At 41.1% G+C, this 27,342-nt stretch overlaps 1 protein-coding gene across 2 annotated transcripts; it reads right to left on the bottom strand.

The window, feature by feature from the left end:
• Nucleotides 1-126: 126 nt before the first annotated feature.
• LOC129496643 (myosin-2) lies at nt 127-26,873 on the bottom strand. 2 transcript variants are annotated; one of them, XM_055304793.1, is made up of 40 exons: nt 26,831-26,873; nt 26,567-26,612; nt 24,740-24,963; nt 24,505-24,648; nt 22,696-22,852; nt 21,332-21,359; nt 21,133-21,247; nt 20,957-21,049; nt 20,512-20,575; nt 20,297-20,395; nt 19,552-19,655; nt 18,886-19,024; nt 18,008-18,126; nt 17,770-17,919; nt 16,497-16,667; nt 16,091-16,400; nt 15,566-15,639; nt 14,681-14,768; nt 14,476-14,593; nt 13,214-13,337; nt 12,989-13,125; nt 10,979-11,234; nt 9,198-9,440; nt 8,908-9,084; nt 8,680-8,825; nt 8,505-8,595; nt 8,024-8,413; nt 7,277-7,403; nt 6,486-6,604; nt 6,151-6,347; nt 5,268-5,451; nt 5,025-5,190; nt 4,800-4,924; nt 4,320-4,628; nt 4,029-4,232; nt 3,367-3,492; nt 3,106-3,276; nt 2,918-3,022; nt 2,704-2,799; nt 127-411 (listed from the first exon to the last, which is right to left on the bottom strand). In XM_055304793.1, exons 3-40 carry the CDS (start codon nt 24,941-24,943, stop codon nt 259-261), a joined length of 5,823 nt encoding a protein of 1,940 aa, XP_055160768.1. In that variant the 5' UTR covers nt 24,944-24,963; nt 26,567-26,612; nt 26,831-26,873; the 3' UTR covers nt 127-258. The 2 variants fall into 2 exon arrangements, with proteins under 2 accessions (XP_055160768.1, XP_055160767.1); XM_055304792.1 differs by lacking the exon at nt 26,831-26,873 and adding an exon at nt 26,753-26,812.
• Between the last annotated feature and the right edge of the window lie 469 nt (nt 26,874-27,342).

Below are 27,342 nucleotides of genomic sequence, written 5' to 3'. Positions count from 1 at the left end.
GATCGACAACAACTTTATAGTTAAAGTATTCCTATGGACTTAAGATAAAAGTGAACTGTAATTGTTTGATAGTCTTGTGACTATTCCAGCTTTGACACCTTTTTAAGAAAGACCAGTCCAAGGATGTTGTTTGCAAAATACCCTATGCTCTTTATTTCCTTTGCAATAGGGTAGAATAGACAATAATTATAGAGGGAAATGACCAAAGACTTCACATTTTGTGCCTCTCTTCAATCATTCCATAGCATCCGGACATGATCACTCTTCACTTATGACTTTCGTGTGAACCTCTCGGCTCTTCACCCGCAACTTGTTGACCTGGGACTCGGCAATGTCAGCCCGCTCCTCAGCTTCCTCCAGCTCGTGCTGGAGCTTGCGGAATTTAGATAGATTTGTGTTGGATTGTTCCTCCTGAGAATAAAAATGGAATTGTAAGGAATCCGTACTGCACATCTTTCTAGACTCTGCAGTCTTAAGTGCAGAAAGGACTTGGCATCTACGGAGAACTTAAAATACTCAGCAGGGAATATTGTTGTCTTGCCACCTCCTGGATTTTGGTTGTCATTAAAGTGAACATTATGATTTGTTTGGGGCTCGGTGTCCCATAAATAATTGCATCCCTATTTTTGCAATGAAAACATATTAAAAGCTATGCACCACAAGCAAGAAAAAATAAAAGAGCAGAGAAGACAAGAGTACTGAAATCATTCTCGTTAATGCTAGCTATGAGATGACTGTAAGCTCAAGTTCTATGTCATGTTAAGGATGACTTTCTTAACAGTCTCTTTATATTGAAATAAATGTTGAATTCTATAATACCATGTTAGAACATTTCCAGCAATCATTTTTCCTTGTGGCTTGGATGTAATGATTCTACCAATAGATTCCCTAGTATTAACTAACCCTTACATTGAAGGAATTAACCTGTTTAATCACTAGTGGACAATCCCCTTAATAAAGGCACTGAAGTTGCTTAATAGTGTCACTGAAACCCTTAATAAAAGGCTTAACACTAAAGGAATCAACCTGTTTAATTACTGGTGGACAATCCCCTCAATTAAGCCACTGAAACCCTTACTCTTTTAAGGGTTTCAGTGACTTAGTTATTTATCTTTCCTGTAATTACTCTCACAAGGAAAACTGTCTTTAGTTTCATCCCCGTCCCTCCTCCCCTGTTTTCTCTTGGACAGGTTTTGGTATGAGAGTTACATGAGCTTCTTAAAATGATTTGGAAAGCTTTCCATCTTTTCCCATGCTCTGGAATGGCTTACATAGCTCAAGGATTATCTGTTACTTGAAATTTTGAAAGACCTTTCTGGACCTGAGTCCATTTTCAGAAATAGTTCTCAAATAAGTTATTCAGCCAACTTAGTAATTAAAATCTTATGAAAATCATTAATTTCTTCAAGATTTCAACTGTGTTGACAGATTTATATTTTACATTAAAAAATATTTTTCTATTTGTATGGTTTGTCTCCTTTCTCATTTCTTTATTTTTTCTTCTTTTTTAAAGTAGCCTTTACACCCAATGTGGGGCTTGAACTCATGACCCTGAGATCAAGAGTTGCATCCTCAGGGTGCCTGAGTGGCTCAGTTGATTAAGCATCTGACTCTTGATTTTGGCTCAGGTCATGATCTCAGGGTTATGAGATTAGGGTCCCAGGATCAGCATGGTGTCTGTCAGTCTCTTCCTCTCCTTCCCCCCCTCCCCTCTGCTTATCCCCCTGCTCCTGCTCTCTCTCTCTCAAATAAATAAAATCTTAAAAAAAAAAAATCGCATGCTCTTCTGACTAAGCCTGCCCAGTGCCCTCCCCTTTTTCATTTCTTTCCTTTTTTTTTTTAAGATTTTATTTATTCATGAGAGACACAGAGAAAAAAAAGGCAGAGACATAGGCAGATGGAGAAGCAGGCTCCCTGCATGGAACCTGATGTGGGACTTGATCCCAGGACTCTGGGATCATGACCTAAGCCAAAGGCAGACACTCAACCACTGAGCCACCCAGGTGCCCCCACACACTTTTTCATTTCTAATGTGAGTTTGTATTTTCTTTCTCTTATAAGTGTATTTATTTTATTAACTCCCCAGAAATTATCAGATATTACTGAAAGTATCATACTAGAAAATAGTCTACTCTAATTTATCAATTTCTACCTTTATCTTTAACAGTACTACTTTCATTATTTATAATTTCTTTATTGGACTGTCAATTTTTTAAAAAATTTGATTTGTAAAGCAATGAATTGTCCTCCAAGGACAGCTTTGACTACATTCTTTAGGTTTGTAAAAGTAGCATCTTCCTTGAAATTTTATTTATAATTAATAATTATTTAGTAGTTTTTTCTAAACGAAACCAAAAATTATTTAGGAAAGTTCATTTTTTAACATATGAGCATTTGGGAATTTGTGTTTATATTTTCTAACCACTTGACAATTTTATCACACTATGGATAGATAATGTGGCCTTCATTATTTCTGCTTTGAAATTTTTTGAGGTTTCTCTGTGGATTGAAACTTTACTTTTAAAATCAAACCATTAATATTACAAATAATGAGCAAGAAGTAGAAAAATGCACAAATGTTTTTAAGAAGCACAGTCTTCTAAAAAGCAAATGGCTTATTTACTTTTAAAAAGAGTGGCAAATCTAATTATTTGTTCATTAACAAGGGACTTCGCTCTTCCCTTCCATCGTAAGGATACTTACAGCCTCCTCAGCTTGTCTCTTGTAAGATTTCACTTTGGCTTGAAGTTTATCTACCAAATCCTGAAGTCTGAGAATATTTTTCCGATCTTCTTCCGTCTGAAAGATTATGAAAACCACAGGGTCTTACTTCAAAAGCACTTGGCTGTGTGTCACTGTATATGAGTGTTTCATATATGTACGGGGAGTGTTTAGCTGATAAAAACTATTGCTGTACCTGGTAAGTGAGTTCCTTTACTCGCCTCTCATGTTTCCGCAGACCTTTCACAGCTTCCGCATTACGCTTTTGCTCACTCTCAACCTCTCCTTCCAGTTCACGCACCTGCAAATAAGTAGGCTCTTAAGAACTTTGAACTAATAAGGCACTGGGAGGAAATGGAAGTAGACAGACATTGAGAGACCCACCCTGGCCTCCAGTTTCTGGATCTGCTTCTTCCCGCCCTTCAGGGCCAGCTGCTCAGCCTCATCCAGACGATGCTGCAGGTCCTTCACCGTCTGCTCCATGTTTTTCTTCATCCGCTCCAGGTGGGCGCTGGTGTCCTGCTCCTTCTTCAGCTCCTCAGCCATCATAGCCGCCTGATCAGCAGTAAAACAAAACCAGTTGAGAAAGCCAAGCAAGTACATCAAGATTCAGGTTTGACCACCACCGTGCTGCCCTCTGCTCACATCGGTAATGGCCTTCTTGGCCTTCTCCTCTGCATTGCGGGCTTCCTGGATAATGTCCTCCATCTCTCCCTGGATCTGGGAAATGTCTGTCTCCAGCTTCTTCTTGGTGTTGATCAGGCTAGTGTTCTGGTTAAAAATAAGTTACATTTTTTAATCATGTTACCAAAGTACTTATTTGTAGCTATTAAAAAAATAATCTCGGATAAAAATATACAAGTCAGATGCCCTTCCATATTGTTTGTTTGTTATGTAGTACAACTAAATAAAATAGAAATTTTATAATATTTTCAGCCTCTTCAAGTACATAGTCCATAATTAGACCAAATAGCTCTGTAATTCTATAACTGCCATTTACCAATGAGACCATTCACAGAGACAGAATTATAACAGATGTTCAAATGTTCCATTTCTCCAAAATAAAAATGCCAATATTGATAACAAGGGTCAATAAAGATATGAACACAGGAGAATATAGGAAGCTTTAGAATATTTTAGGAAGTAAATCAACAATTTATGCAAAATAAAACAATAAAAGATTTCACAATAATTCAGTGGAAACTTAGTAGAAGTATAAAACCTGGCTGTTGTATAAAAAATTTAAGCTTATATTGTTTGGGACACATAGCATTTATTGAAGGTAAGTTCTTTGTGCCAAATCCCACCTGGGTATGGAGGAGCTGGACGCGCTCACTGGCATCCAGGAGCTCCTGTTCTGCGATTTTCCTGCTCCTCTCCGTCTGCTCCAGAGTGGCCCTCAGCTCCTCAATCTCAGCCTGCAGCAGGTTGGCTCTGCGCTCCACCATGGCCAGCTGCTCCTTCAGGTCCTCCTGGCCCCGGAGGGCATCATCCAGGTGGATCTGGGTGTCCTGGGGAATGAATCATCATTGAGACACCTCGTTCTCAGGGCTGTGGTCACCCCAGTCACCTTGAGGCCCTCTTTTGAACCCACTTACTTTGAGGATGCCTTGGGTATTTCTGTAGTTCCTCAGGGCCTCTGCAGCCATGCGGTTGGCATGGTTCAGCTGGATTTCCATCTCATTGAGGTCTCCCTCCATCTTCTTCTTGAGCCTGATGGCATCATTCCTGCTCCTGATCTCGGCGTCCAGCATGGTCTGCATCGACTCCACGACCCTGATGTGGTTTCTCTTCAGCTGGTCAATTTCCTCATCCTTTTCTGCAATTTTCCTGTCAATCTCAGACTTGACTTGGTTCAGCTCCAGCTGGATGCGCAGAATCTTTCCCTCTTCATGTTCAAGAGATGCCTTAATGACAGCAAGAGGTGATATTAGCAGGGAATGGAAGCATTGGGAAGTTATTTTGCATACCTTTCCTTCCATTAATTTTGTGCTGTTTATTTTTTTAATTCAATCTATGTGGATGGACCTAAATATTTTCTGATCTTATATGTTTATAATGCACAATTGGACCTATACCTCCGCTTCCTCCAAGGCAGCCTGAATTTCAGACTTTTCTTGTTCCACTTGTTTCTTTATCTTCTCCAGTTCATGGATACGTTTCCCTCCTTCTGCAATCTGCTCAGTGAGGTCAGAGATCTCCTCTAGTGTTCAGGTAAAAGACAGGGAGAGGTTTGATCAGAGAGAGGACCTAAGAGAAAGGTCCCTGAGGCATGAATATTATTGAAAGTGAAAGGGACTCACGCTGCAAGTTTTTGTTCTCTCGTTTCAAAGTTTCTAGCTGATCCAAGGACTCCTCGTAGGCATTCTTCATCTTGAACAGCTCAGTACCGAGAGAGCGGGCCTCCTTCTGGGAGGCCTCAAGTTCAGCATGGGTTTCCTCATACTTCTGTTTCCACTCTGCCAGGATCTGAAAAACCGGGAGTGGTTACCGGCTATAAAGGACAGAGGAACACAGTGGAGAGCAGAGGCTGCTGTGCGAGGTACCTTGTCGAAGTTCCTCTGCTTCTTGTCCAGGGCAGCGCAGGCCGCGTTGGTTCTCTCCACGTCCAGCATGAGGTCCTCCACCTCATTCTGGAGCCGTTGCTTTGTCTTCTCCAGGGAAGCACATTTGGCATTCACAGCTTCTACGTGCTCCTCAGCTGCTTGCAACCGCTGGGCCAGCTTCTTCCTTGAGGATGATATATGTTTGTGGAGAGGAGTGAACCAAAAGTAGACTTAGGAACTATACTGAGAAGTATTGGAAACTTCATATTAAAAATATCCATCCATCCATTCAAGAGACATTGATGAGCTCCTTTTATGAACCAGTCATGGGATACAGCAGTGAGCAAGAGGGAAAAGGGGGCCCTGACTCCTAAGCTTCCAAATGAGTACAAGAGAGAAACAACAGGCGAGTGAGAAAATGCATAATAACATTATTGCAGATATAAGTGCAATGAAGAAAAGCAAAACAGAGTAAGGGGTGGGCAGCTATTCTAGATATTCAGGGAAGGCCCCTCTGAGGAGGTAGCATTTGAATCAAGATCTGAAAAGTCATAGTGAGCTGCAGGGAGATCTCAGGGAGAGTATTCCAGACGGAGGGACCAGCAAGTGCAAGACCGCTGAATCAGCAATGAGCTTGATGTGCTTGACAAACAGTAATAATACCTATCTGGATAATTATTTGTTACTCACTTCCTTAAGTAGATTTTAGCATAAGAAGGCAAGTACTATGTTTGCTTTACTCATATCTTATTCTCAGGGCCTGAGAGTGCCTGGCAAAAGGGAGCTAATTAACGAACGTTTGTGGGCTAATTCACTGAAGGTCGTATCTTTCTTATTCAGCGTGCAGCATTTTCTACACATTCTCTCGTATCTGCACACTTACTTTGCCTCCTCCAGCTCCTCCGTGCGCTGGATGGCGTCCGTCTCATATTTGGTCCTCCACTGGGCCACCTCGCTGTTGGCCTTGGACAGCGCCCTCTGCAGCTCGGCCTTGGACTCCTGCTCCTCCTCATACTGTTCCCGCAGCAGGTCACAATCGTGGCGGGAGGACTGCAGGGCGTGGGCCAGGGCGTTCTTGGCCTACAGAGATAGTTACACCTTCATTTTACTGGGTGTGTTTAATTAGAGTTTCAAAACCCTTTAAAAGTTGGTGTAAATGGACTCCAGTTAAGATTAGGTCATACCAAAAAAAGAGAGTCTGACAAGATTATTATTTACCTTTATCTCTTCTTCCAGCTGCCTCTTTAATTCCTCAATCTGTTGTGTAAATGCTTGTTTGCCCCTTGATAGCTGAGACACCAGAGCTTCTTTTTCATCTAGCTGTCGTGAAAATTCACCTGATAGACAAAAGAAATGGCACCGTTTTTTTTAAGTGAAGAAACAATTTTGCAAGCCCGTATTAGAAATAAATTTTAACTCTTACCCCCCCCCACAATGAGTGCTCAAAAGATTCAATTCTCTATTGACACCATCATGCTTAATGTCAAATTTCTGATTTTTATGGTGAAACTTACATATGAATCAGAATGAATAAATACAGCTGAAATTCTGTTTGATCTCTCCATAACTAATTCTTTCTGGGTGTATGATATTGTGCAAAACCTGGGGGCCAAGATACTGAATTCTACATGGTCTCAGTTTCATTGGACTTTTGAGAGACAGGATTATCCGCTCTCCCTTTAGGAATTTGAGTTACTTTGATGTATAGAGACAGAAGCTCAGTCGGCTACAGGAGTCCTGGACCCAGGCTAGAGTGATTCCTACTCCCAATCATCCTCTCAGTGTGGCCAACTACTCCAGACTTTTCTGGAGCAGAGCTTGATCCAGTCCTATCAAAGTCTTTATCTCCAACTCTGTCCCTGAGTGACCTTGTAAGTGAGTTGAAAGTCTGAGCTGTTCAGTAGAACACACATGTTCTCAGCTGCTTTTATTAAGCTCTCACATGACCAAATCAGTTGTTTTCAACCACATCATTTCCATTCTTAGTGCCTAGAAAAGGACAGAGTTACCAGATTCAGTCTGCAAGCGTCCCCTCTGGGTGGTCAGGTCATTGATCAGCCGCTGCTGCTCTTCCTCCTTTGATTTCAGCTCACTCACTTGGTCCTCCAGAGTGCGGCACATTTTCTCTAGGTTTCCCTGTGTGGGAAAAAGTAAAAGAAAGAAACAGAGATATTTTAATAAATAAATAAATAACCTTTGGCATAAAATCAAATTCTCTTATATGTAATGTGATACTTAAGAATTTTTTCTTTATATTTGATTGTTGTCCTCAGTTGAAAATATATATTGAGATTTTTAAAGAGTGAACTGTGAAATTCTGCACCCTATTAATACAAAAAAAAAAAGCCTTAAAGACTATGTTTAAAATTTAAGATTTTGTAAGAATTGTATGGTAGGTTTTCTAAAAGCATGTTTATAAATACTTGATTGCCTTTCTGTACAATGAAACTTGGCTTATCAGATAATTGAGAATATTGGAGTCCTAGTTCTTCAACTGGAGCCTGAGAAAATGCAGGTGACCTTTGTTCAAAAGCTGGTCCTGTCATTTGCTAATGGTGTGATGGAGTGCACTTTACTTTTGAATTTCAGTTTCTTCATATGTTAGTGGAAATAATACAAATGCTAGTATCTTTATTGTTTACCTCCTAGATTGCTGTAAAAATCAAATGACATAATGTGTGTAAAGTTCCTGTGTAAGGTATGATGTGTACATAAAGGATCATTGTCACTAATAATAATTTCCCGGACTTCAGTACCTTGGCTTTAGAGACTGTTTCTACGTTACTGGCAAGATCATCAATCTCCATCTTCATCTCGCTCTTCTCCTTCTCCAGCTTCTGCTTGACCCTCTGCAGGTTGTCTATCTGCTCCCCGAGCTCGGCCACGCTGTCCGCGTGCTTCTTTCTCAGGGTAGCTGCTGTGGCTTCATGCTGCAGGGTGGCCTCCTCCAGGTCCCTGCGCATCTTCTGGAACTCGGCCTCCCGCTTCTTGTTCATCTCAATCTGGGCAGATGTGGCCCCACCAGCTTCTTCCAGGCGCTCGCTGATCTCCTCCAGTTCCCGGGAGAGGTCAGAGCGCTGCTTCTCTGCTTTGGCCCTGGAGGCGCGCTCTGCCTCGATTTCCTCCTCCAGCTCCTCGATGCGGGCCTGGGAGTGGTGAAAAGCACAAACCCTTAGTTAGCTTCTCTGTGCCATCACTATGCCTTGTTGCGCCAGACTGATAGAAATCCAAACTTACTTGCAGCTCTTTGATCTTCTTCTGCAGCTGAATGCCAAGTGCTTGTTCGTCTTCAATCTTGCTTTGCAGATTGCTCATTTCAAACTCTTTTCTTTTTGGAAAGCAGCAAAATATAACAATTGAGTGTATATCCACCACTTGAAAGCAAGCTCATAAGCAATTCTTTCACACTTACTTTTTGAGCTTTTCATCAAGTTGTTGTTTTTCATTCTCAATGTCCATTATGGACTCTTGGGCCAACTTGAGGTCACCTTCAAGTTTCCTCTTAGCCCTTTCTAGATCCATGCGAAGTTTCTTTTCTTGCTCCAAGGACCCTTCAAGCTAAATATAAACTATGTTTAGTCTAAAGGAATGCTTAGCTTCCTTTTGAAGAAAATAATTTTTTTGACAATCCTGGACTTACGTCATCCACTTGCTGCTCTAGCTTGATTTTAGCTTTGGTCAGGGTGTTGACTTTGTCCTCTTCTGCCTGTAGGTCATCCAGGGTCTGCTGGTGGGCCTCTTGGAGGGCTTTCTTCTCCTTTGTCAGCTTTGCAATGGTTTCATCCAGGCCTGCCATCTCTTCAGTAAGGTTTTTCACCTTAGGGAGGAAAAATGCTTTGCATTACATGTTTTATTTTAATGGATTCAGTTTTATGTTTGTACTCCATAATAATAATAAAAACATGAACTTTCTGTGTATAAGTTTCATACCTTGTTCTCTGTGGCATGCTTCTCCTTTTCAACCTTGGCCAGGGTCAGCTCAAGGTCATCAATATCTTTCTTGAGCTCTGAACACTCGTCCTCTAGTTTTCTCTTCTTGGCCGTCAGCTCAGCATTGATCTCCTCCTCATCCTCTGCTCTCTCAGTCACCTCCTTAATCTTGGCCTCCAGCTGGATTTTGGTTTTGATCAGCTGGTCACATCTTTCCTCTGCATCAGCCAAGCCTTCAGCTTCCTAGAGTTGGAAACAAAACCAAAATTGGAAAGAAAGAATGAAATATTTCACAATGATAACAATGTCGATCTCTGCTGTTGTTTCTTTGGATTTAGATTTTATGAACTACCTCCTATGTGCAATCCAGGATACACTGTGGGAAAACCAAAATGTATCCAATTCTGTTCTGTTCCTTCAGAAGAGTATATTCTCTAGTAGATTAGAAAGCCTACTTCCAAAAAGCTACCATGAATTCAGAAGGCAATTAGTGACAGAAGAGATCAGAGAAGTTATATTACGGATTATTTCCTGGATGAAGTGACATTTGAGGTGGGCAAGATTTGATTTTGTAGAAATCAAGTCTTTGGGGATGGAGCAGGAGGAGAGAAGGCATTCCAGTTGAGAATTCAGGGCGTGGCTGCTAATGAACTGCTTCTCTTTGTAGTACTAGAGGATGATTGTGATTAAGATGTTCTACATTCAAGTTGAGGCATAAAGTAATCAAGAAATTCCTGGCAACCTGCTATATTTCCAATTAAGAAAGTTGGGAGTGGACAAGGTATGAGAGGAGCTGATACATACATTCATTAGTGAGCCTCCATACCAGCCTTTGAATACATAAGAATGAAATGTGCTATGTGTGCTCATGTGGTGAATATGGTGGTTTAGGGAGGAGCCTAAGTAATTCTTTAGGGACAGCAGAAAAGCATTCTGGATAGATTTGAAGGGGATGGAACAGAAAAACAGCTCTTTTTCCTTCTGTAACCTAAAAGAATTATTACACTGCCCAAACTTGACAGAAGAAATTAATTTTAATCAACAAGAGAAATATATTATTTTGTGATGAGTAAATTATACCAAACCAATTCAGTTCACTCCGACTGAATGACAGTCTTATAAATTACATTTCAGAGTTGATGGAGGCAGTTGAAAATGACTGGTACAGGGGTGAGCAGTGAGTGGACTGGAAGGAGGAGAGAGCTGGGGGCAGACAGAGCATCTGGGGTGCTGAGGCAGCAGTCTGGATGTGATGTGATTGACACTGACTGTGCACATGGATTGGGAGGAGTGAATCTGGGTTTTGGAGATCAGTGGCATGGCAAAAAGCAATTCTGTAAAATGTGATATAGAACGCTGACATTTGTCAGTTGTTCATATTGTGATTTAAGACTCCTGGACATGGATCAGTTTAAGGAAGTTGCAGAGATTAAAAAAAATCACTCTCTACATGCTATCCTCCCCCTTAATATTTCATTTGGAATAGTTTTATGTGAAAATCACTTTCAAAGACTGACTTCCAAGGGAAAGGAAGTCATAACTCCTGTAGTTTGATAAAATTGTGGAGAGAATGAGTGACAATGATTGGTTCTACCTTATTGCCCCAGTCCTGGTTTGGACAACGACGGGATATATGGACTGTATTAGAACCATCAGAGTGCCTTGACCTTCTCCCTCCAGTGACTGTCCCCACACTGACTGTCCAGCTCACTGCTGCTAGTGGCCAGAATCCTAGCACTTGCATCCCAATAAGCAGCACCCAGCATGACACCACCACTTACAGCCTGAACTTGGAGCTGCAGGTCATTTTTCTCTTTTAAGAGAGTGACCATTTTTTCCTCCAGTTCCTTCCTTTTCGCCTCTGACTTGGCAAGCTCATCTTTGGTTTTCTGAAACTCTTCCTTCATGGTGGCCATCTCCTTCTCAGTCTCTGCGCTCTTGAGGAGGGGTTTGATCTTGAAGAATAGCTTCATCCAGGGCCAGTGTTTGACATTCATGAAGGCACGGATGTTGTACTGGATGCAGAAGATGGACTCCCTGAAACATAATTGATGCAAGTTCGATATGTGTGGATGAAGAAACGGGATGAAGTCTTGGCAGTGAGAGCTGGAGGTTCTACCCCCACCGTGTGCCTCACCTGCCTTCAAAAGCACAGATGGAGGAAATTCTATTTGGGAATGATGGTTAAGGACTCATTAATTACTCATTTCTCTACATCAGTGCCTCTCAAATTTTGGTGTGCAAAGAATCATCTGAAGAACTTGTTAAAACACTAATTCCTGAATCTTATCCTCAGAAATTCAGAGTCAGAAGATCTGAGATGGGGTCTAAAAATTTGCATTTGTAACAAGTTTGCAAGAGACACTGATGATGTAGATCTGAGGACCACACTTTGAGAACTGCTGTACATCAGTGCTTCTCATGCTCTCCATCTGGGACGCCAAGAGCAGTGATGAGGGCACTAGACTCCTGAGGGATGGGAGCACAGTATAAAGGGACTTATTAAAAACAGCATTACTGTGAAAAATCTCTGGTTTTATATTTTAATGTTATATAATCACATTTTTAAAAATCTAATTTATTTAAAGAATTAATTACCCTTCCATATGGGCAATTAACTGCCTATATATATATATATATATAGTGGGTTATGCCCAAACTTATAATTTTTAATAAAATAGAATACAATAGAAAATATTAATGTAACTACAGGTGATAGGATTAAAACTTATTTCATGTAAATTACATATATTTACATATACACATATGTCTGAATGTGCATGTGCCAATATAAAATGCATCTTTCATCACGGGTCCCTTTCACATGCATTCTGCAGTTTGAGATACCTGGCTCTTGAGACTTAGAACTCTGTCCCTTCATCAAATCAAATCACCAGAAAGCTACATACCTTGGTGACATTGTATTAACTTACTGAAAAAAATCTTTCACAGATAAATGCCCTTAATATTTTATATAATAGTTTGATATTAAAAATGATCAGATATGGAATCCCTGGGTGGCCCAGCGGTTTGGCGCCTGCCTTTGGCCCGGGGTGCGATCCTGGAGACCCGGGATCGAATCCCACGTCGGGCTCCCGGTGCATGGAGCCTGCTTCTCCCTCTGCTTGTGTCTCTGCCTCTCTATCTCTCTCTCTCTCTCTCTGACTATCATAAATAAATAAAAATTAAAAAAAATAATTAAAAAAATGATCAGATAAAAGAAGCCGATTCTGCATCTTGTATAAAATCTCTGGGGCAGCCCAGGTGGCTCAGTGGTTTAGTGCCGCCTTCAGCCCAGGGCCTGATCCTGGAGACCCGGGATTGAGTCCCACGTCAGACTCCCTGCATGGAGCCTGCTTCTCCCTCTGCCTGTGTCTCTGCCTCTCTCTCTCTCTGTCTCTCATGAATGAATAAAATCTTAAAAAAAAAAACAAAACTCTGTTGAAACTACTGTCTGCTCTTCAGTTCAATGTATCTAATTTAATGAGCTACCCACTAAATTCACACTGGCGTATTTTTATACCGATGTATTTTCTCTTGTTAGATAAGAACTGCCCATGCTTTGTGCGCTCTCTCTCTCTCTCTCTTTAACTTGAACATTCAGAATATGTTTCATGGTGATAATCCCCACCTTAAGTTTTCAGGTATATGTATATCCCCACTTCAGCATAGGACTCTTTATGTTCATTCTTGCTTACATTTGTGGCCTTATCGTATCTGAGTCTTAAGCCAACTCAAATGTGTTTCTTAAGGCAGAAAGATGGGAATAGATAAACAATTTATGTTTCTACCTTCTCTCCACCATCTTCTGGTACTCCACTCTTGCCAAGAACCCTCTGCACCTGGCCTGGGTTCGGGTAATCAGCTGGGCTAGCTTGTCATCTCGCATCTCCTCTAGGAGCCCCAGAAGACCAGCTTTGAAAAAGACCTGTGCATGGGAGGAGTTGCAGATAAGACACTATACATAAACTTCACTGGGACACAGGTACCAGCAGATAGGCTTTAGGGTTGGTTACCTTGGTGTGACCAAATTTATACTGGGTGTGGTCAATGTCGATGGATGCAAGGAGCTTCTCAGAAGCCTTCTTGCTGTCAATGAACTGTCCTTCTGGGATAGCACTTGCATTTAATACCTTGTATCTGTTTAAGTAAATACAGTTTTTTTTAACAAAAAGTCAGTTTATGATGACAGTAATAGCAGATAAACACTAAATGACCTATTTAGAAAACCAGAGCTTAAAAAAAAAAAAGAAAAAGAAAACCAGAGCTTTAAAGAAAAATATCCTTCATTATTCGCAGGAAGGACTTCTTTGTCAGTCTAGCATCCACTGTCTGTTTTCACTCCATCCCACACTCCTGCACAGTTGCAGACTTTCCTTTCTGCCTCATCAGACTTTATTCTCAGGAAAAAAATCCTACAATCTCGTTTACATTAAATGTAGATGACCAATAAAATGTAACATGTTTTCCTGGCTAGATCCATTTGCTTTTCATGATCCTGAATCTCAGAAAGCAAATTTTTAGTGAGGAGTCTAGTAGAAGGCCCACTTCAGGTAGGAGGAACTGTCCTAATCACCTAAATTCATGCGTAGTGTTGCTTTGGGTTTTGGGGATGGGAACTAGCTGCCAACTCCACCAGACCCAGCCTTAAGAGAGACCAGCTCCCTGGAGCTGCTGCCAACCCCTTGTCCATTTGTCTCCTATTTGGTCTCCAAAGATGGACCTGTCTAGGGAAGAGAAAGAGTTGCTGAGGAGCTGGTACTGTGACATGGTTTTGGAACCCCTGGGAAACCAGTGCATGAGGGAGAAAGGAAGCACCAAAATGACTCACTGGGAGCTCCATACCTGCATGAGAGAGTTCCTAACTCAGCCACCAACACCCATGTGACTTTGGGCAGGTAGCTTAATCTCCTAGAGCCTCAGTTTATTTGTCTATCGAAGGAGGTATTGATAGTACCTACCTCTACTGAAGTTTTGTGAAGATGGAAGGAGATAATCTAAACATATTACACATGAAAAAATGGTAGTTCTCATAATTACTGAAAGTAACGTATATACCTATGGGTTAAGCCAGGAGCTCAAAAAAGCCCAGAAAAGTCTGGAGTGCAAAATATGTGGTATATCTATATTTTAAAGGTGTTTTGAGGCTTATGATTTTTCACTCTTTTTTGTGGCAAATTAAACACGAATAGAAGCATATTTTTCACAAAATTATTTTGCTTGCAGTAAGTATATTTATACTAAACTTTAAGATGCACCATAATTCAGAGAGTCTGACCTCTGTTTGAAGTCTGCATAAAGGATTCTGCTTGGGAACCCCTTCCTGCAGATGCGGATCCCTTCCAACACACCATTACACCGCAGCTGGTGCAGGACAAGTTCATGTTCCATGGCCCCTAAAAGTATACATATAGATTACACTGTTTGTTTTTTAAAGGAAGTATGGCGGTCATGCTTTGTGCCTTCACTCTAGGGCTTCTTACCAGGAGTTTTTGTTTCATTGGGGATGATACAGCGCACAAAATGAGGATGGGTACTTCTGAGGTTGGTCATCAGCTTGTTCAGATTCTCCTGTAAAGTCAGGGAAAAGCCTGTTATCTCCAGTTTTAGCCATGGTTATGAGCATTTGGTGATGTCTATAAACTCAATGTCTGTGGTTGAATTGAACAACCAGTGTGGACCATTTTCATGTAGGGTAACACCTTCCTATCCTTCTCCTCAGTACCTCTTTCTCCATTTGGGTTGGGTTACACATGAGAAGCGGCCTGACACGTCCTACTTCCTCCCTGGTCCATGGCCTCCCACAGGCCATTGCCTTCCTATACTAAATGGCCACACTTTCTTCTAATCAACTCCATGGTTTTCCAATGAGGACATGCAAGCCTGCGCCACACTGGGGCTTTTTCTCATGAACATAGCTCCCCTTTCCAACTCAATTAACTTTCAGGGCATAAATGTTATCTAAAGGGGAATAATCCTACCAGTTATAATTGAGGACTGACTGAATTAAGGGCAAGGATACCATATTAAGTTCCTTATAGGCTAGCTGCTGGATCTTCATTAGCATTAGTGCTAATTTAGTCTCTCTTAGTACCGTGCCATTGCTTAGTTTCATGACTTGACTAGACTATGAATGGTAGAATATTCAGTTTTAGAAAATTTCCTGTGAAATATTTGGCATTATTTGCCTTGGCATGAAAAATGAGCTAATAATTCCCAAGTAATGTAAATGTCTTCTCTCCAAAGCTAGATTAACAGAAATCATTAATCAGTGTCAGTTTTTTCTCAATCACTTGTGGAAAGAAGACTCTGTACTTCCAAAAACAAATTGCTAAAGTAATTAGGGAGTGTCACAGTTTCTTCCTTACCCTGAAAAGGGCAGACACCGTCTGGAAAGAAGAGCCCTTCTTTTTGCCACCTTTCTTGGCACCACCACTTGCCTCTGGAGAGCAAATAAGAAAAGATGTCATTTAAATATAGTTTTGAACTGACAGGGCTATTTCTTGCTTATTTATTGCCAATTTTTCACACATCTGGTGGAGCTGTTTTTGGACACCACTGGCTTCTCTGTTGGAACTCGAATGACTCTTAGCTGTCAACAAGGCTTGTACCCACTTTTCTGTGATTTTTTTCCTCTATTAGAAGATGAGTGAAGGGCATTCACCTCACTGTATAAAGATGGATCCATAATGTCAGGACATTTGAGGACACAATAACTTCAAAAATCATCAATAGAAGCTAGTCTAAATAGGGAGAAGTTTGTCACTCTGTAGCCTTAAATATCCCAGATACTCAATATCCAGCAGATGTGGAGGAAGAAGTAGGAGAGAATCATAGAAGCTGAAGCTTTTCATTGGTTGAGGTCCTAATAGTTCAGATTTTTTTAGTATTACCTGCTTCGGCAGTTTGAGCCCCAGAGAAGAGGTAAGCTAGAGTTTTCATTGAAGACTTCTGGTACAGCCCGACCACGGTCTCATTGAGAGGGTCCTTGTTCTTGTCAAGCCAGCCAGTTATATTGTAGTCCACAACTCCGGCATAGTGGATTAGCGAGAAGTGTGCTTCAGCCTTGCCCTTGACCACCTTGGGCTTCTGGAAGTTGGCAGACTTTCCAAGATGCTGTTCATACAGCTTGTTCTTGAAGGAGGTGTCTGTTGCCTTGGGGAACATGCACTCCTCTTCCAGGATGGAGAAGATGCCCATGGGCTGGATTAAAGCAAAATGCATATAGGGTGAATATGAGCTGCAGGATGAACCACAGAATTTAAGAGAAGAAGTTACTGGCTGGACAGATCAGGCCACCTTCTCAATGAGCTCTATGCAGGCAGCCAGGTCCATCCCGAAGTCAATGAAGGTCCACTCGATGCCCTCCTTCTTGTACTCCTCCTGCTCCAGCACGAACATGTGATGGTTGAAGAACTGTTGGAGCTTCTCGTTGGTGAAGTTGATACACAGCTGCTCCAGGCTGTTGAACTAAATAAACACATGTATTCACTTTTCTCTTGAGCAAATTTGAGCATTTGTACATACACAACTTCTTAATTTAAACATATATGTTGAATAGCCTTTAGATTACATATATCAAAATCATTGGGGTGGGGGAGCAACATGAAATCTGTTTCCTCTACTGCCATTTTACACAGAATCCTATATTGCATTAATGCTTGTTCCCTACACTGGCTTAAGTTTACTCAGGGATTTTTCTGAGTTCCTATTTCATCATTTCATGTTTATTCCATTATCTTTCCCATTTTCTGTTGACTCGAGCTAACCGGCAAGCTATAAGGAGCTGGCTGGGAGGGGTCTCTGTTGTATGGAAGTTACCAGGGTCAGCTTTGCCAGTGGACAATAATTGCCACTGCTGTTCTTCAATGTGAAATGAAAACAGAATTAAGATACCAAATATCATATACAGTGTGATAACACACTTGTGTTAAAAAAAAAAACAAAACGAAACTCCAAAGCATTAACATTGGCTTGTTATAAATAGTGGAATTATTGGGGAACACTTTCCCTTGATTTTTCATATTTTCTGCAATGTCCAAGTTTCGCTTTTATAATTATGAAAAGATAAACTTCTTGAAAACTATAAGCAGGAAAAATATAGCTCATCAAATAGGGATTTTTATCTTGCAATATCACATCAACGAGAATAAATGCTGACTTTATAAGTCATCTTTGCTCTGCTCTTCTTCTCTTGTCTAAATGTTTTTGAATGACCTCCCACCATATATTCATAACATGTGTGTTTCACAGGAATACTTTGAGATGTTTATGTTAACTTCTTTTGGTGCTGTGGGATTTTTAGAGGACCCCCCCCCACCCCGGAAACTAAGCTAGCTCCTAACTTCCTTTGGGTCCTGTAGCAAGTCAGAGTGCTCAAGTGCATTATTCCTCATAGAAGGGGGACTGCTACTGTGATAAATGATTAACAATTACCCCATCATTCACTTTTAAGTTTCAGCGTAACTTTTTGGGAGTAATGAGAGAAGGTTATAATTTTCACAGATTTCTTCTTATTCATATTTTCATTGCCTTATTGCAAAATCTCCTTACCAACCAGCTACCAACTCACATCAAAGATCTCAAAGCCAGCGATGTCCAAGACCCCGATGAAGTACTGCCTGGGCTGCTTGGTGTCCAGCTGCTGGTTGATGCGGGTGACCATCCACAGAAACATCTTCTCATAGACAGCCTTGGCCAGAGCGCCCACTGCGTTGGTTACCTTGAAAAACAAAAATGTATCTCTTGAGGTTGTCAGAGGACTATAAAAATGCTTGATTCCTGTCACTGAATTTGAGTTATGCACCTACCTGCTCTACAGTCTGGCCTTTGGTGACATACTCATTGCCGACCTTGACCCTGGGGTAGCAGAGGGCTTTGAGCAGATCAGCAGAGTTCAGGCTCTGGAGATAGGCTGCTTTGTCAGCAACTGAAAGGAAGAAAGGAAGAAGAATGTTATTATGACCCTGAGCAACCCATTTTCTCAGAAAAAAAAAATTAAGCTACAGATATTTCATGGGGTGTTTTCAGAATATCTTTTTGAGCATTCTTGCCCATTTTTTTCACTAAGTTTAAGACTTTGATTATAGATAGTGTGTCCTAAAGAACTTCAGAAATAATAGGAAACATCTATCTAGAGGATCTCTGGGTGACTCAGCAGTTTAGCGCCTGCCTTCAGCCCAGGGCATGATCCCGGAGTCCCAGGATCGAGTCCTACATCGGACTCCCTGTATGGAGCCTGCTTCTCCCTCTGCCTGTGTCTCTGTCTCTCTCTCTCTCTGTGTCTCTCATGAATAAATAAATAAAATGTTTAAGTAAATAAAATCTTTAAGAAAAAAAGAAACAGGGATCCCTGGGCGGCTCAGCGGTTTAGAGCCTGCCTTCCTGCCCAGGGCATGATCCTGGAGTCCCAGGATCGAGTCCCACATCGGGCCCCCTGCATGGAGCCTGCTTCCTCCTCTGCCTGTGTCTCTGCCTCTCTCTCTGTGTGTGTCTCTTGTGAATAAATAAATTTAAAAAAAAAGAAAAAAAGAAACATCTATCTAATATGATGCTTCATACAGTATATTATTTGAGTATACTTTAAAATTCAATTCTTAAAAATGAATTTGTCTTCCTAAAAAAACTCAAGGGTAATATGTTAAGAATGTGATTTTCAAACAAAAAAATCAGGGAGATGTCTTAGTACCTTCAGTGCCATCTGGCTCAGCCTGTTCCTCCCGCTGCTTCTGCTTGAACTTCAAGTTCCCATAATGCATTACGGCCCCCGTGAGCTTGTAGATGGAGACTTTCTCTTCATTGGTGAAGCCCAAAATATCAATAGCACTCTGCCAATATAACCAAGAGGATAACTGTTAGGTTATGATACACACTTACTATTCATCGTTCACTTTCTGATTCTTGACATGTTGGTCACACTGAGGAAACTATCGTTGCTAATGGGGGTGCAAGGAACTCTTCAGTGTGGGTGTGCAGGGCGTTGGTCAACCAAAGACCAGCACTGAGCATTAGAATGATAGGTTCAGACCTCCTAAAATTGAAAAAGTAAAAAGACAGAGAACAAGATAGTAAACTTAAGGAACCTGTTATTTTGAGAAGTGGTACAGGTCTCATTCAAGTAGATTACCAAAAAGTAGTTTAGATAAATTCAGAAATTATAGACCTTTAAAAGACTATTAAGGGAAAATAAAGTGTTGTGGGGCATAGCTTAATCTTTTTGGTTGACTCGAGATGGCACATCCATGCTCATCTTTGAACCCTCTTTTGCTATTTCTACTAGAAACTGAATATTTATCTGGAGGGGCCATTGCTCTAACCCAACATCATCAGTCTAACTTTCTTGTGTTCTACTTACATCTGTTGCTATCAGCTCTTCTTGATCATCAATGCTAGCCACACTGATCTCCCCTTGACTGACAAATGGGTAGTCATATGGGTTGGTGGTGATCAGAAGCATTTCTGAGTACATGGAACAGAGAAAAGGTATATAATTCTATAAGCAGAATTACCCCCTTCATTTAGATGTCTAGACGGATTCTAAGACACTGTGAAGCCAAAGAAGTTTATCACATACGGGGAAAAGTTACATCTGTAATAATTATCAGTATAGTGTTGACTATTTAAAATAAAAAATTGGGAACAACCTGAATATCCTTAAGAGTGTATAGTTAAATAAATTATGCTTATCCCTAGAATATAACACCATGCAGCCATTAGAAATAATAATGCAGAGCTGCAACTAGTGACATGGAAAAAACCATGATACATTATTGCCCAATGAAAAAAGTACATCACAGAAGAGCACTGAAGTATGGTTCCAGTTATTGTATGTATATCTATATGTAAAGGTATATATACAGGAAATGAGTAGGATGATATTTACCCAGTATTCACAGTGGTTATTTCATAGTGATAGAATTTGAAGGCATTATGTTCATTTTCCTTTTTGATTTTTATAATAAGCATACATAAACTTACAAAGCTACTTTCAAAATCAAGGTGATAAACCTGACAAAATTTGGTCATGGAATGCTAGGATGGACCATTCACGGATAAGTACTGATGCCATAGTTCTGGAAAGAGATTATGACATTTCTTACCAATTAGTTCTGGTTTCTTGTTTGATGTGATCTGATAAAAAATATGATAGCTTCTTTCAGCCTTAAGCTGGAAAGTAACTCTAGACTTTTCTAACAGATCTGGAAGGAAATAGCAGAGTGATGCAAAAATTCACGAGACTTGCAATTTTTACTTTGTGTTGACTTTATAGATTATAAGAAACAGAAATGACCAAAAAGGAGATCCAAGCACTCACATGTTTCAATATCAGCAGAAGCCAGCTTCCCTGTAGTGCCAAAGTGGATTCTGATGAATTTACCCTTGAAAGGAAAACTAATATTACTACTTTGTTTTTATGTCACATCAAATCTTTGAGAAACTCAAAATACTTAGAATGCTAATGTGTTAACTGTTAAATAAATCCAGAGACTCTTAGGCAGAAGAAGTGTATCTTCTATTTTTTAGGCAAAAGAATTTTGTCTTTGATTTTCATATTATGAATAATTGTAGGTAATGACAGATAGGAAAGGGCCACATATCTTTTTAGATGGAACTCAGATCCATGTTATTACATGCTCAGAGGGAAAGGAGAGAACCCGATGCCAGTATAATGTGAACGAAAAAGATTCAGAGAATGTATTCACAAACATCTCATACACCTTGACCAGTGGGCAGTGTCTGTACTAGTGTCCGAGACTTACAAAGCGGGAGGAGTTGTCATTCCTCACAGTCTTGGCGTTGCCAAAGGCCTCCAGTAGGGGGTTGGCACTGATGATCTGATCTTCAAGGGTCCCCTGCAAAGGCAAGAGCAGTCCTTACCTCTGGGGCTCCAGACTTCCTGAGAGCCTGAGAGTCTTCGGTTTGGCCCCAGACTCACCTGCATTTTGCCAGAAGCAAGTTCCTCCTTCTTCTTCTCTCCAGTGACCGCAATTGTTGCAAAGTACTGGATGACACGCTTCGTGTTCACGGTCTTCCCGGCACCAGATTCTCCACTATCAAATAAAAAGCTAAGTGAGATGAAGTTCCAAATGTTGCAGCTACTGAAGCCATGAGAAGAAAGCATAAACTTTACTTACGTGATCAGGATTGACTGATTCTCTCGGTCTGCAAAAAAGAAATCATAGACATTTAATGTTGTGGGGGGTTTTTTGTTTGTTTGTTCATTTGTTTTTTGTATATTTGTGAACAATAAGTGAAGTAAAAGGAATAAACTAAGTATTTTTCAGACTGGCCTTTGCAATCCCTAGGGCTTCATGGACCCTAAGCCTCCAGTCTTTTCCAGTGCCCCTTTCAAGTTCCCCAGTACCTCCCCACATTCCACCCCTGCCTCCAGCACAGGTGCATCCATTTAAACAGAGCACTGCAATGAAGCACTGGACCTTTTCTCTATAATACTCTTCCCCTAAGGACATCTAAAAAGTGGACCTGAGCCTTTGGTTGGATTTAGATGACAATGCCAGTACTGAATATTTATTGAAGGTGTAAGATGTAATGAAAAATAGGCATTTTAGCATGTGGGATGGGGTAAGTATAATGCAGGTGGTAACTTTGGAAGTAATCACGGCTTTAGTCCTAGTTTGGGGAAAAGGTTCATTTTACTCTTTTACTCTCTCTGAAGACAGATTCTCCGAGTCCTTTCCCCAAGCAGCTTAGATTGCGCTGGCTGAGGCAATATTCTAGGAAGAAGATTCATGGCATAGCTGTCTTAATGTCAAATACACCTTAAAATCTGGAGTTCATTCAGGTTGGCTTTGGGAAAAGGGCAATAGCTTGGCCCTCCCTTGTATAGAAAGGGCATTCATTGGTCATAGTTTCTGATGTTGAGGATAAGGCCACAAGGGCAGATCTTACTTTTCTGGTTTTTGGCTCTTGGCAATGGAAGCACAGTTTCTATGTGTGATTATGTGTGTACATACACCTAAATAATGTTTATAATTTTTGCTCAAGCCTTTTTAGTTTTTTAATCATTCAAGAGTAAATTCTCTAACTATGGTGAGCCCCTGTTGACTTTTAAAAGTTGAAGAGATGGGGATGCCTGCCTGGGTGGCTCTGTGGTTGAGTGTCTACCCTTTGGCTTAGGACGTGATCCCAGGGTCCTGGGATAGAGTCTCACATCAGGATCCCTGTGGGGAGCCTGCTTCTCCCTCTGCCTATGTCTCTAACTCTGTGTGTCTCTCATGAATAAATAAACAAAATCTTTTAAATGAATGAATGAATGAATAAAATTAAACAAACAAACAAACAAATAAATAAATATTGAAGAGACCAGTAGCAATTGCATGATGGTAGGGATTGCAAGTCAACTTTTACACCCTCTCCTTCCTGGACCACCTCCCTCACAAATATACCATAACTAAAGGACCTAAAGAGTGTGTTGAGACGGTTCAGGTGTCTTTCTCCTACAGTTCTGAAAAGATTATGCACAAAGCATTCAACTCACCAGTCAGCATGAACTGATAGGCGTTGTCAGAGATGGAGAAGATGTGGGGTGGGGCCTCCTGGTGCTTCTTGCCTCGGTAGGCGGTCACCACCTCGGGGTTGTACACCGGCAGCCACTTGTAGGGGTTGACAGTGACGCAGAAGAGGCCTGAATAGGTCTACGCAAGGGAATAAGAAAGAGCAGCTGTCCAAAGGCTTCTCCTGTTAGGTGTGCAATTCACTTATTAAATGAATTCTGACTACAGGAACACTTTAAGTAAGTACCCTACATTTCTTGAAGGCATCAGCATGAAAATTAGTTGGAATTTTCAGCAATGAGATAGCAAAATCCTTGAGGGAAAGGCTCACAGTTTCGACTTTCAGTTGTTCCTCTTGGAACTTATCACAATGATTTTCACATAGTAGGATTTCCAAGGGTTACTTTTCTTCTTTAATGTGTAGCATGAGACATTTTTATTGTGTTTTAGAAGATATGCATGTTTTTCTTTTGCAGCATTAAGATCATTCAAATTCGTGGAAAGAGGGGCACCTGGGTATCTCAGTGGTTGAGCATTTACCTTCTGCTCAGGGTGTGATCCTGGGGTCCTGGAATCGAGTCCTGCATCAGGCTCCCTACAGGGAGCCTGCTTCTCCCTTTGCCTACTCTTCCTCTATCTGTGTCTCTCGTGAATAAATAAATAAATAATCTTAAAAAAATTCATGAAAAGAGAAGTTTGGACACAACCAAAGTGCCGAACGAAATGGAAGCAGTTAGGTAAACTGTGGTAAATAGTAAGACTAATATGATGCAGGAAGGTAGTCAGGTAAACCTGAAAGTATCCAGTGATACTGGGGCAACATTTGCAAAATACTATTAAGCTCTCAAGACCCAGAACACAAAATGATGTAAATACATTACAGTTAAACAAGGGAGATTTTCAAAATCTTGGGTAACTGTGTAAAACAGGCACTGATTAATCAAAATAGACTCTAATCACCAGGTACTACTGTGTGGGTGTCATCCAGCTAAGCATCAGCATTGGCTGAACTACACAAAAAATGTCAACGTGACATAATCAGTTAGTTTCTAAGACGTTCACCAGGTGTGTATTACATGCCAGACCCCTGCAGGGCACCTGGAATAAAGCATAAATGAGATGCATTCCTTGGGGAGCTCCCAGTCTACAGTCTACACAGAAGGCAGACGTATGAGTGGATGATGGTGGGCAACAAAGGTCAGTGCTGTGGCCAGGGTGGAGACCAAAGGACACAGCATCCCCCTCTCCCTGGGAAGATGGGAGCTTTCTTCAAGGAGGTGGTATTCATGGAAAAGGGACCTTCACACAAAGATACAAATTGCTGTCATCTTGAAAGACTGAAAATGAGTGAGATTTCGTCTTTCAAATATTATTTTTATGTGTTAAAGTATAAGTGTATCATTTCCCTATGGATGATTCTCCACTGGCATGAGTGGGGGGCAGGTGGGTAGAAAGGTAGGCCCATGGCTGAGATATAAACAGTAGCTGTTCCAGTGTTTGTTCAGGGGATATGTGGCAAACTCAGTCCATGTGGACAATGGCCTTGCCTGGCTTTGGATGGGAAGACAGAGGATGAAGTACTGGCTGTTGTGTTGTGCCTTACAACAGCAACTGTGAACCTTTTAACTAGTTAACTACTGTACTAACTAGTTAACTTGTGTGCTGACTAGTCATGCTACTGGTGAAAACAAAATGGGTCTCTGCTTTTGACCCATTTATACGACAGTGGAAGTGGGCTGGCAGGTCCCTGGTGATGATGATAATAAAGACCACTTGGAGGGGGAGGCACTCACGTAGATCATCCAGGCTGCATAACGCTCTTTGAGGTTGTACAGCACAGCAGGCTCATGCAGGTGAGTCATCATGGCCATGTCCTCGATCTTGTCATACTTGGGAGGGTTCATGGGGAAGACTTGGTCATCTTTCACCGTCAGAGTCTGGTAAACAGGGAGGACAACCATTTATGTCAATTGTGAGATCATACAAAAGTACTGATCAAATGTGGCCAGCTCCAGGGACTTTACTCACCGCTCCCGCTTCGGTCTTCACTGTCACTTTCCCTCCTTCTCTGCTCTGGATAGTCCCTTTCACAAAAGATTCTTTGGGCTCTGCCACAAAGACTGATGTCTTGGCATCAAAGGGCCTATTCTGGGCCTCAATGCGCTCCTTTTCAGACTTTCGGAGGTATGGAGCTGCCTCCCCGAAAATGGCCATTTCCTGGTCTGAACTCATGGCTGCTGAACTCACAGGTCCTAGAGGAGATGAAGCATTTCACATTAGAGACTGTGGACTGTCATGTGTATCAGTAAGTCTCCAGATATTGGTGATGATACCTCATGGAAAACCCACTATTTAGAAATTTCACCAGCCAGGCCCCCTGTGCACCACACTGTAATTACTGAAACGAACATAATCATAAAGTCTCAAATGCATCGAAGGTCACCGTGTAACCAGCACTGTACTCAGGGCTTGACATGCTTTATTTTCTTTCACCCCCAAGACTAGCGTTCTAATCAGGGAACTGAACATAGTCTCTGCAGCTCTGCTGCCGACAAGGTGGTGACCCTTGAACTTTCTGAGCCACGTGTCTCCCTCATAGAAGATGGATTACAATATCTGCCTTTCTTAATTCAAAGCCTGTGAGATACTGGACAGATACTTTGGAAACACATGATGACTGAGAAAGCAGTCTGAAACAGCCCAGGCTACCGTTTAGATGTCAAATACCATTGATTGTAATGTAAGAAAATTCCTTTTCTTGTTCCATACTGCAAGAGAACTTCATTTCCTCCTTCAGCTCTTCAGCCAGAAATGCTCAAGGTCAGGGCTTTTAGGGATGATAATTTTGTTTACTTCTTTTTCTCTAGTTGTGTGCTGACTAGAGTGTGCCTGACATAGTTTCTTTGCATATTATTATGTATTGTAATTGGCATACTATAATCCAATATTATAATCCATATAATATAATCCATATTATAATCCAAAGTTAATGAGTTGACCTGCTTGAGGATAAAAGCCATAGCAAATGTTATCCTCATTTTATTATTTTTAATTTCATTTATTTTATTTATTTAATTTGTTTCATTGAAGTTCAGCGGACATGCAGTGTTATATTATCTTCATTCTTCTAACCCTTTGCCCTTCACGATTTCCCACTGGAGAATGCAGGCTTGGATTGCTCCATTCTCTGTCATTTGCAGGTTGCCAGCGGCATCAGTAGAATGAAAAGTTTGGCAAAGAATGCTGCTCAATCATTAGGGATCCAGTTACTTGAAAGTTATTTTGATTAGTTACCTACCAATGTCTCCCTCCAGAAACGGGGTGTGTAGTAGTCGGGCACATTACTAAGTCTTTGCGTGTAACAAAAGGTTCACAGCATCTTAATTTCATGCAACACTCAGCATTGGGCAAGGTAACTTTCTGCGAGTTTTTAAGAGGTTTAAGGAAGCTCTTTCCTAGGTACCTTCTTTTTCTTATTTGTTAGGTATCATGTTTACCTAATGATTCTAATAGCAGCATACCTTTTTTTAAAAACAAATTTGAGATTTTTAGCAAGAGAACCTTATTGCAGATTTTTCTCCCTACAGAATGTTAATATTCTGTTAACAAGCCAACAAGTCCATTAGCAGTTTTCTTGTTAAGATGTCACCTCGCCAGTGCTTACATCCGGAATGAGTCTATGTGCATTGTTCTGAAGGCAAGCCCTCCTTCCCTGTCTCCCTAGCACCGTTTCCTGAAGTACAGTTATTAGGTATTTACTGAGACCAGCACTTTCTGAAAGGTTGCTAAGTGACACAGATCCATCCCAGAGGCTCTCATATTCTTCTTCAGGGACTGGTTAAGTCCAAATCTTACCTTGTTAGCAAGTGAGAAGATGCAGCCTGGTTCTCTCTAGACAGTTCTGTAAAAGAGAAGGGAAAAGCACTTGAGTAGTTAGCCAAAGGCACCCACAGAATCCCATCTGTGGCATGGTTGGCTATTGTAAACAGAAGGCAACAAAAGCCATGGATATAAAACGTGCAGTATCTCAAGGAGCGGTACCAGAGCTAGCAGCTGCAGCTGACGCGGGGCAGCGTGGCCAGTGTCCCTCTTGAAAGCCCGTTGCCTGGTCCCACTTACCTTGGAGCTTTTTAAAGCAGGACGAGTCAGCCTCATTCCAAGGGCTCTTTTATATGGATAGCTATGGAAACAATGCAGCTGCCTGTTCTTTCTTAAGTCAAAAGGAATTGTTTGGCAGAAAGAGTCTTGGCAGTCTTGCGTCCCTGCATAATTCTCATTCATATTAAGAATGGTTGGATATAATTAGAAATATTTTTCTTATTGAGTATGTGAATAAATCTCCTATGGATAATTTGAGAAGATGATCTGAAAGGAGGGTTCAGGCTGGTGGATAAAGGCAGTGGCGAGGCAGCCAGAATTACTGGCTTCTCTCATAAATTCTTTCTGGCCTCACTGGGCATGCCGTTCAGGTTTACCTTGCGTCACCTTTCATATTTCACATATTTGACGATAGAAATAAAACACAAATGTTTGTTTTGATTTTGAGAGGGTTAATTTTCACCTGTTGATCTCTTCTTTCCAGCCCTGCAAAATTAAGTTATGTGTCTTTGGCAGTTTAAAAGGAAGGAAGA

This window comes from Nyctereutes procyonoides, unplaced genomic scaffold, assembly GCF_905146905.1.
Source record: "Nyctereutes procyonoides isolate TBG_1078 unplaced genomic scaffold, NYPRO_anot_genome, whole genome shotgun sequence".
Lineage (NCBI taxonomy): Eukaryota > Metazoa > Chordata > Mammalia > Carnivora > Canidae > Nyctereutes > Nyctereutes procyonoides.
The sequence above is the reverse complement of the archived record's forward strand: the minus strand, read 5'-3'. Positions and strand labels throughout refer to the sequence as shown.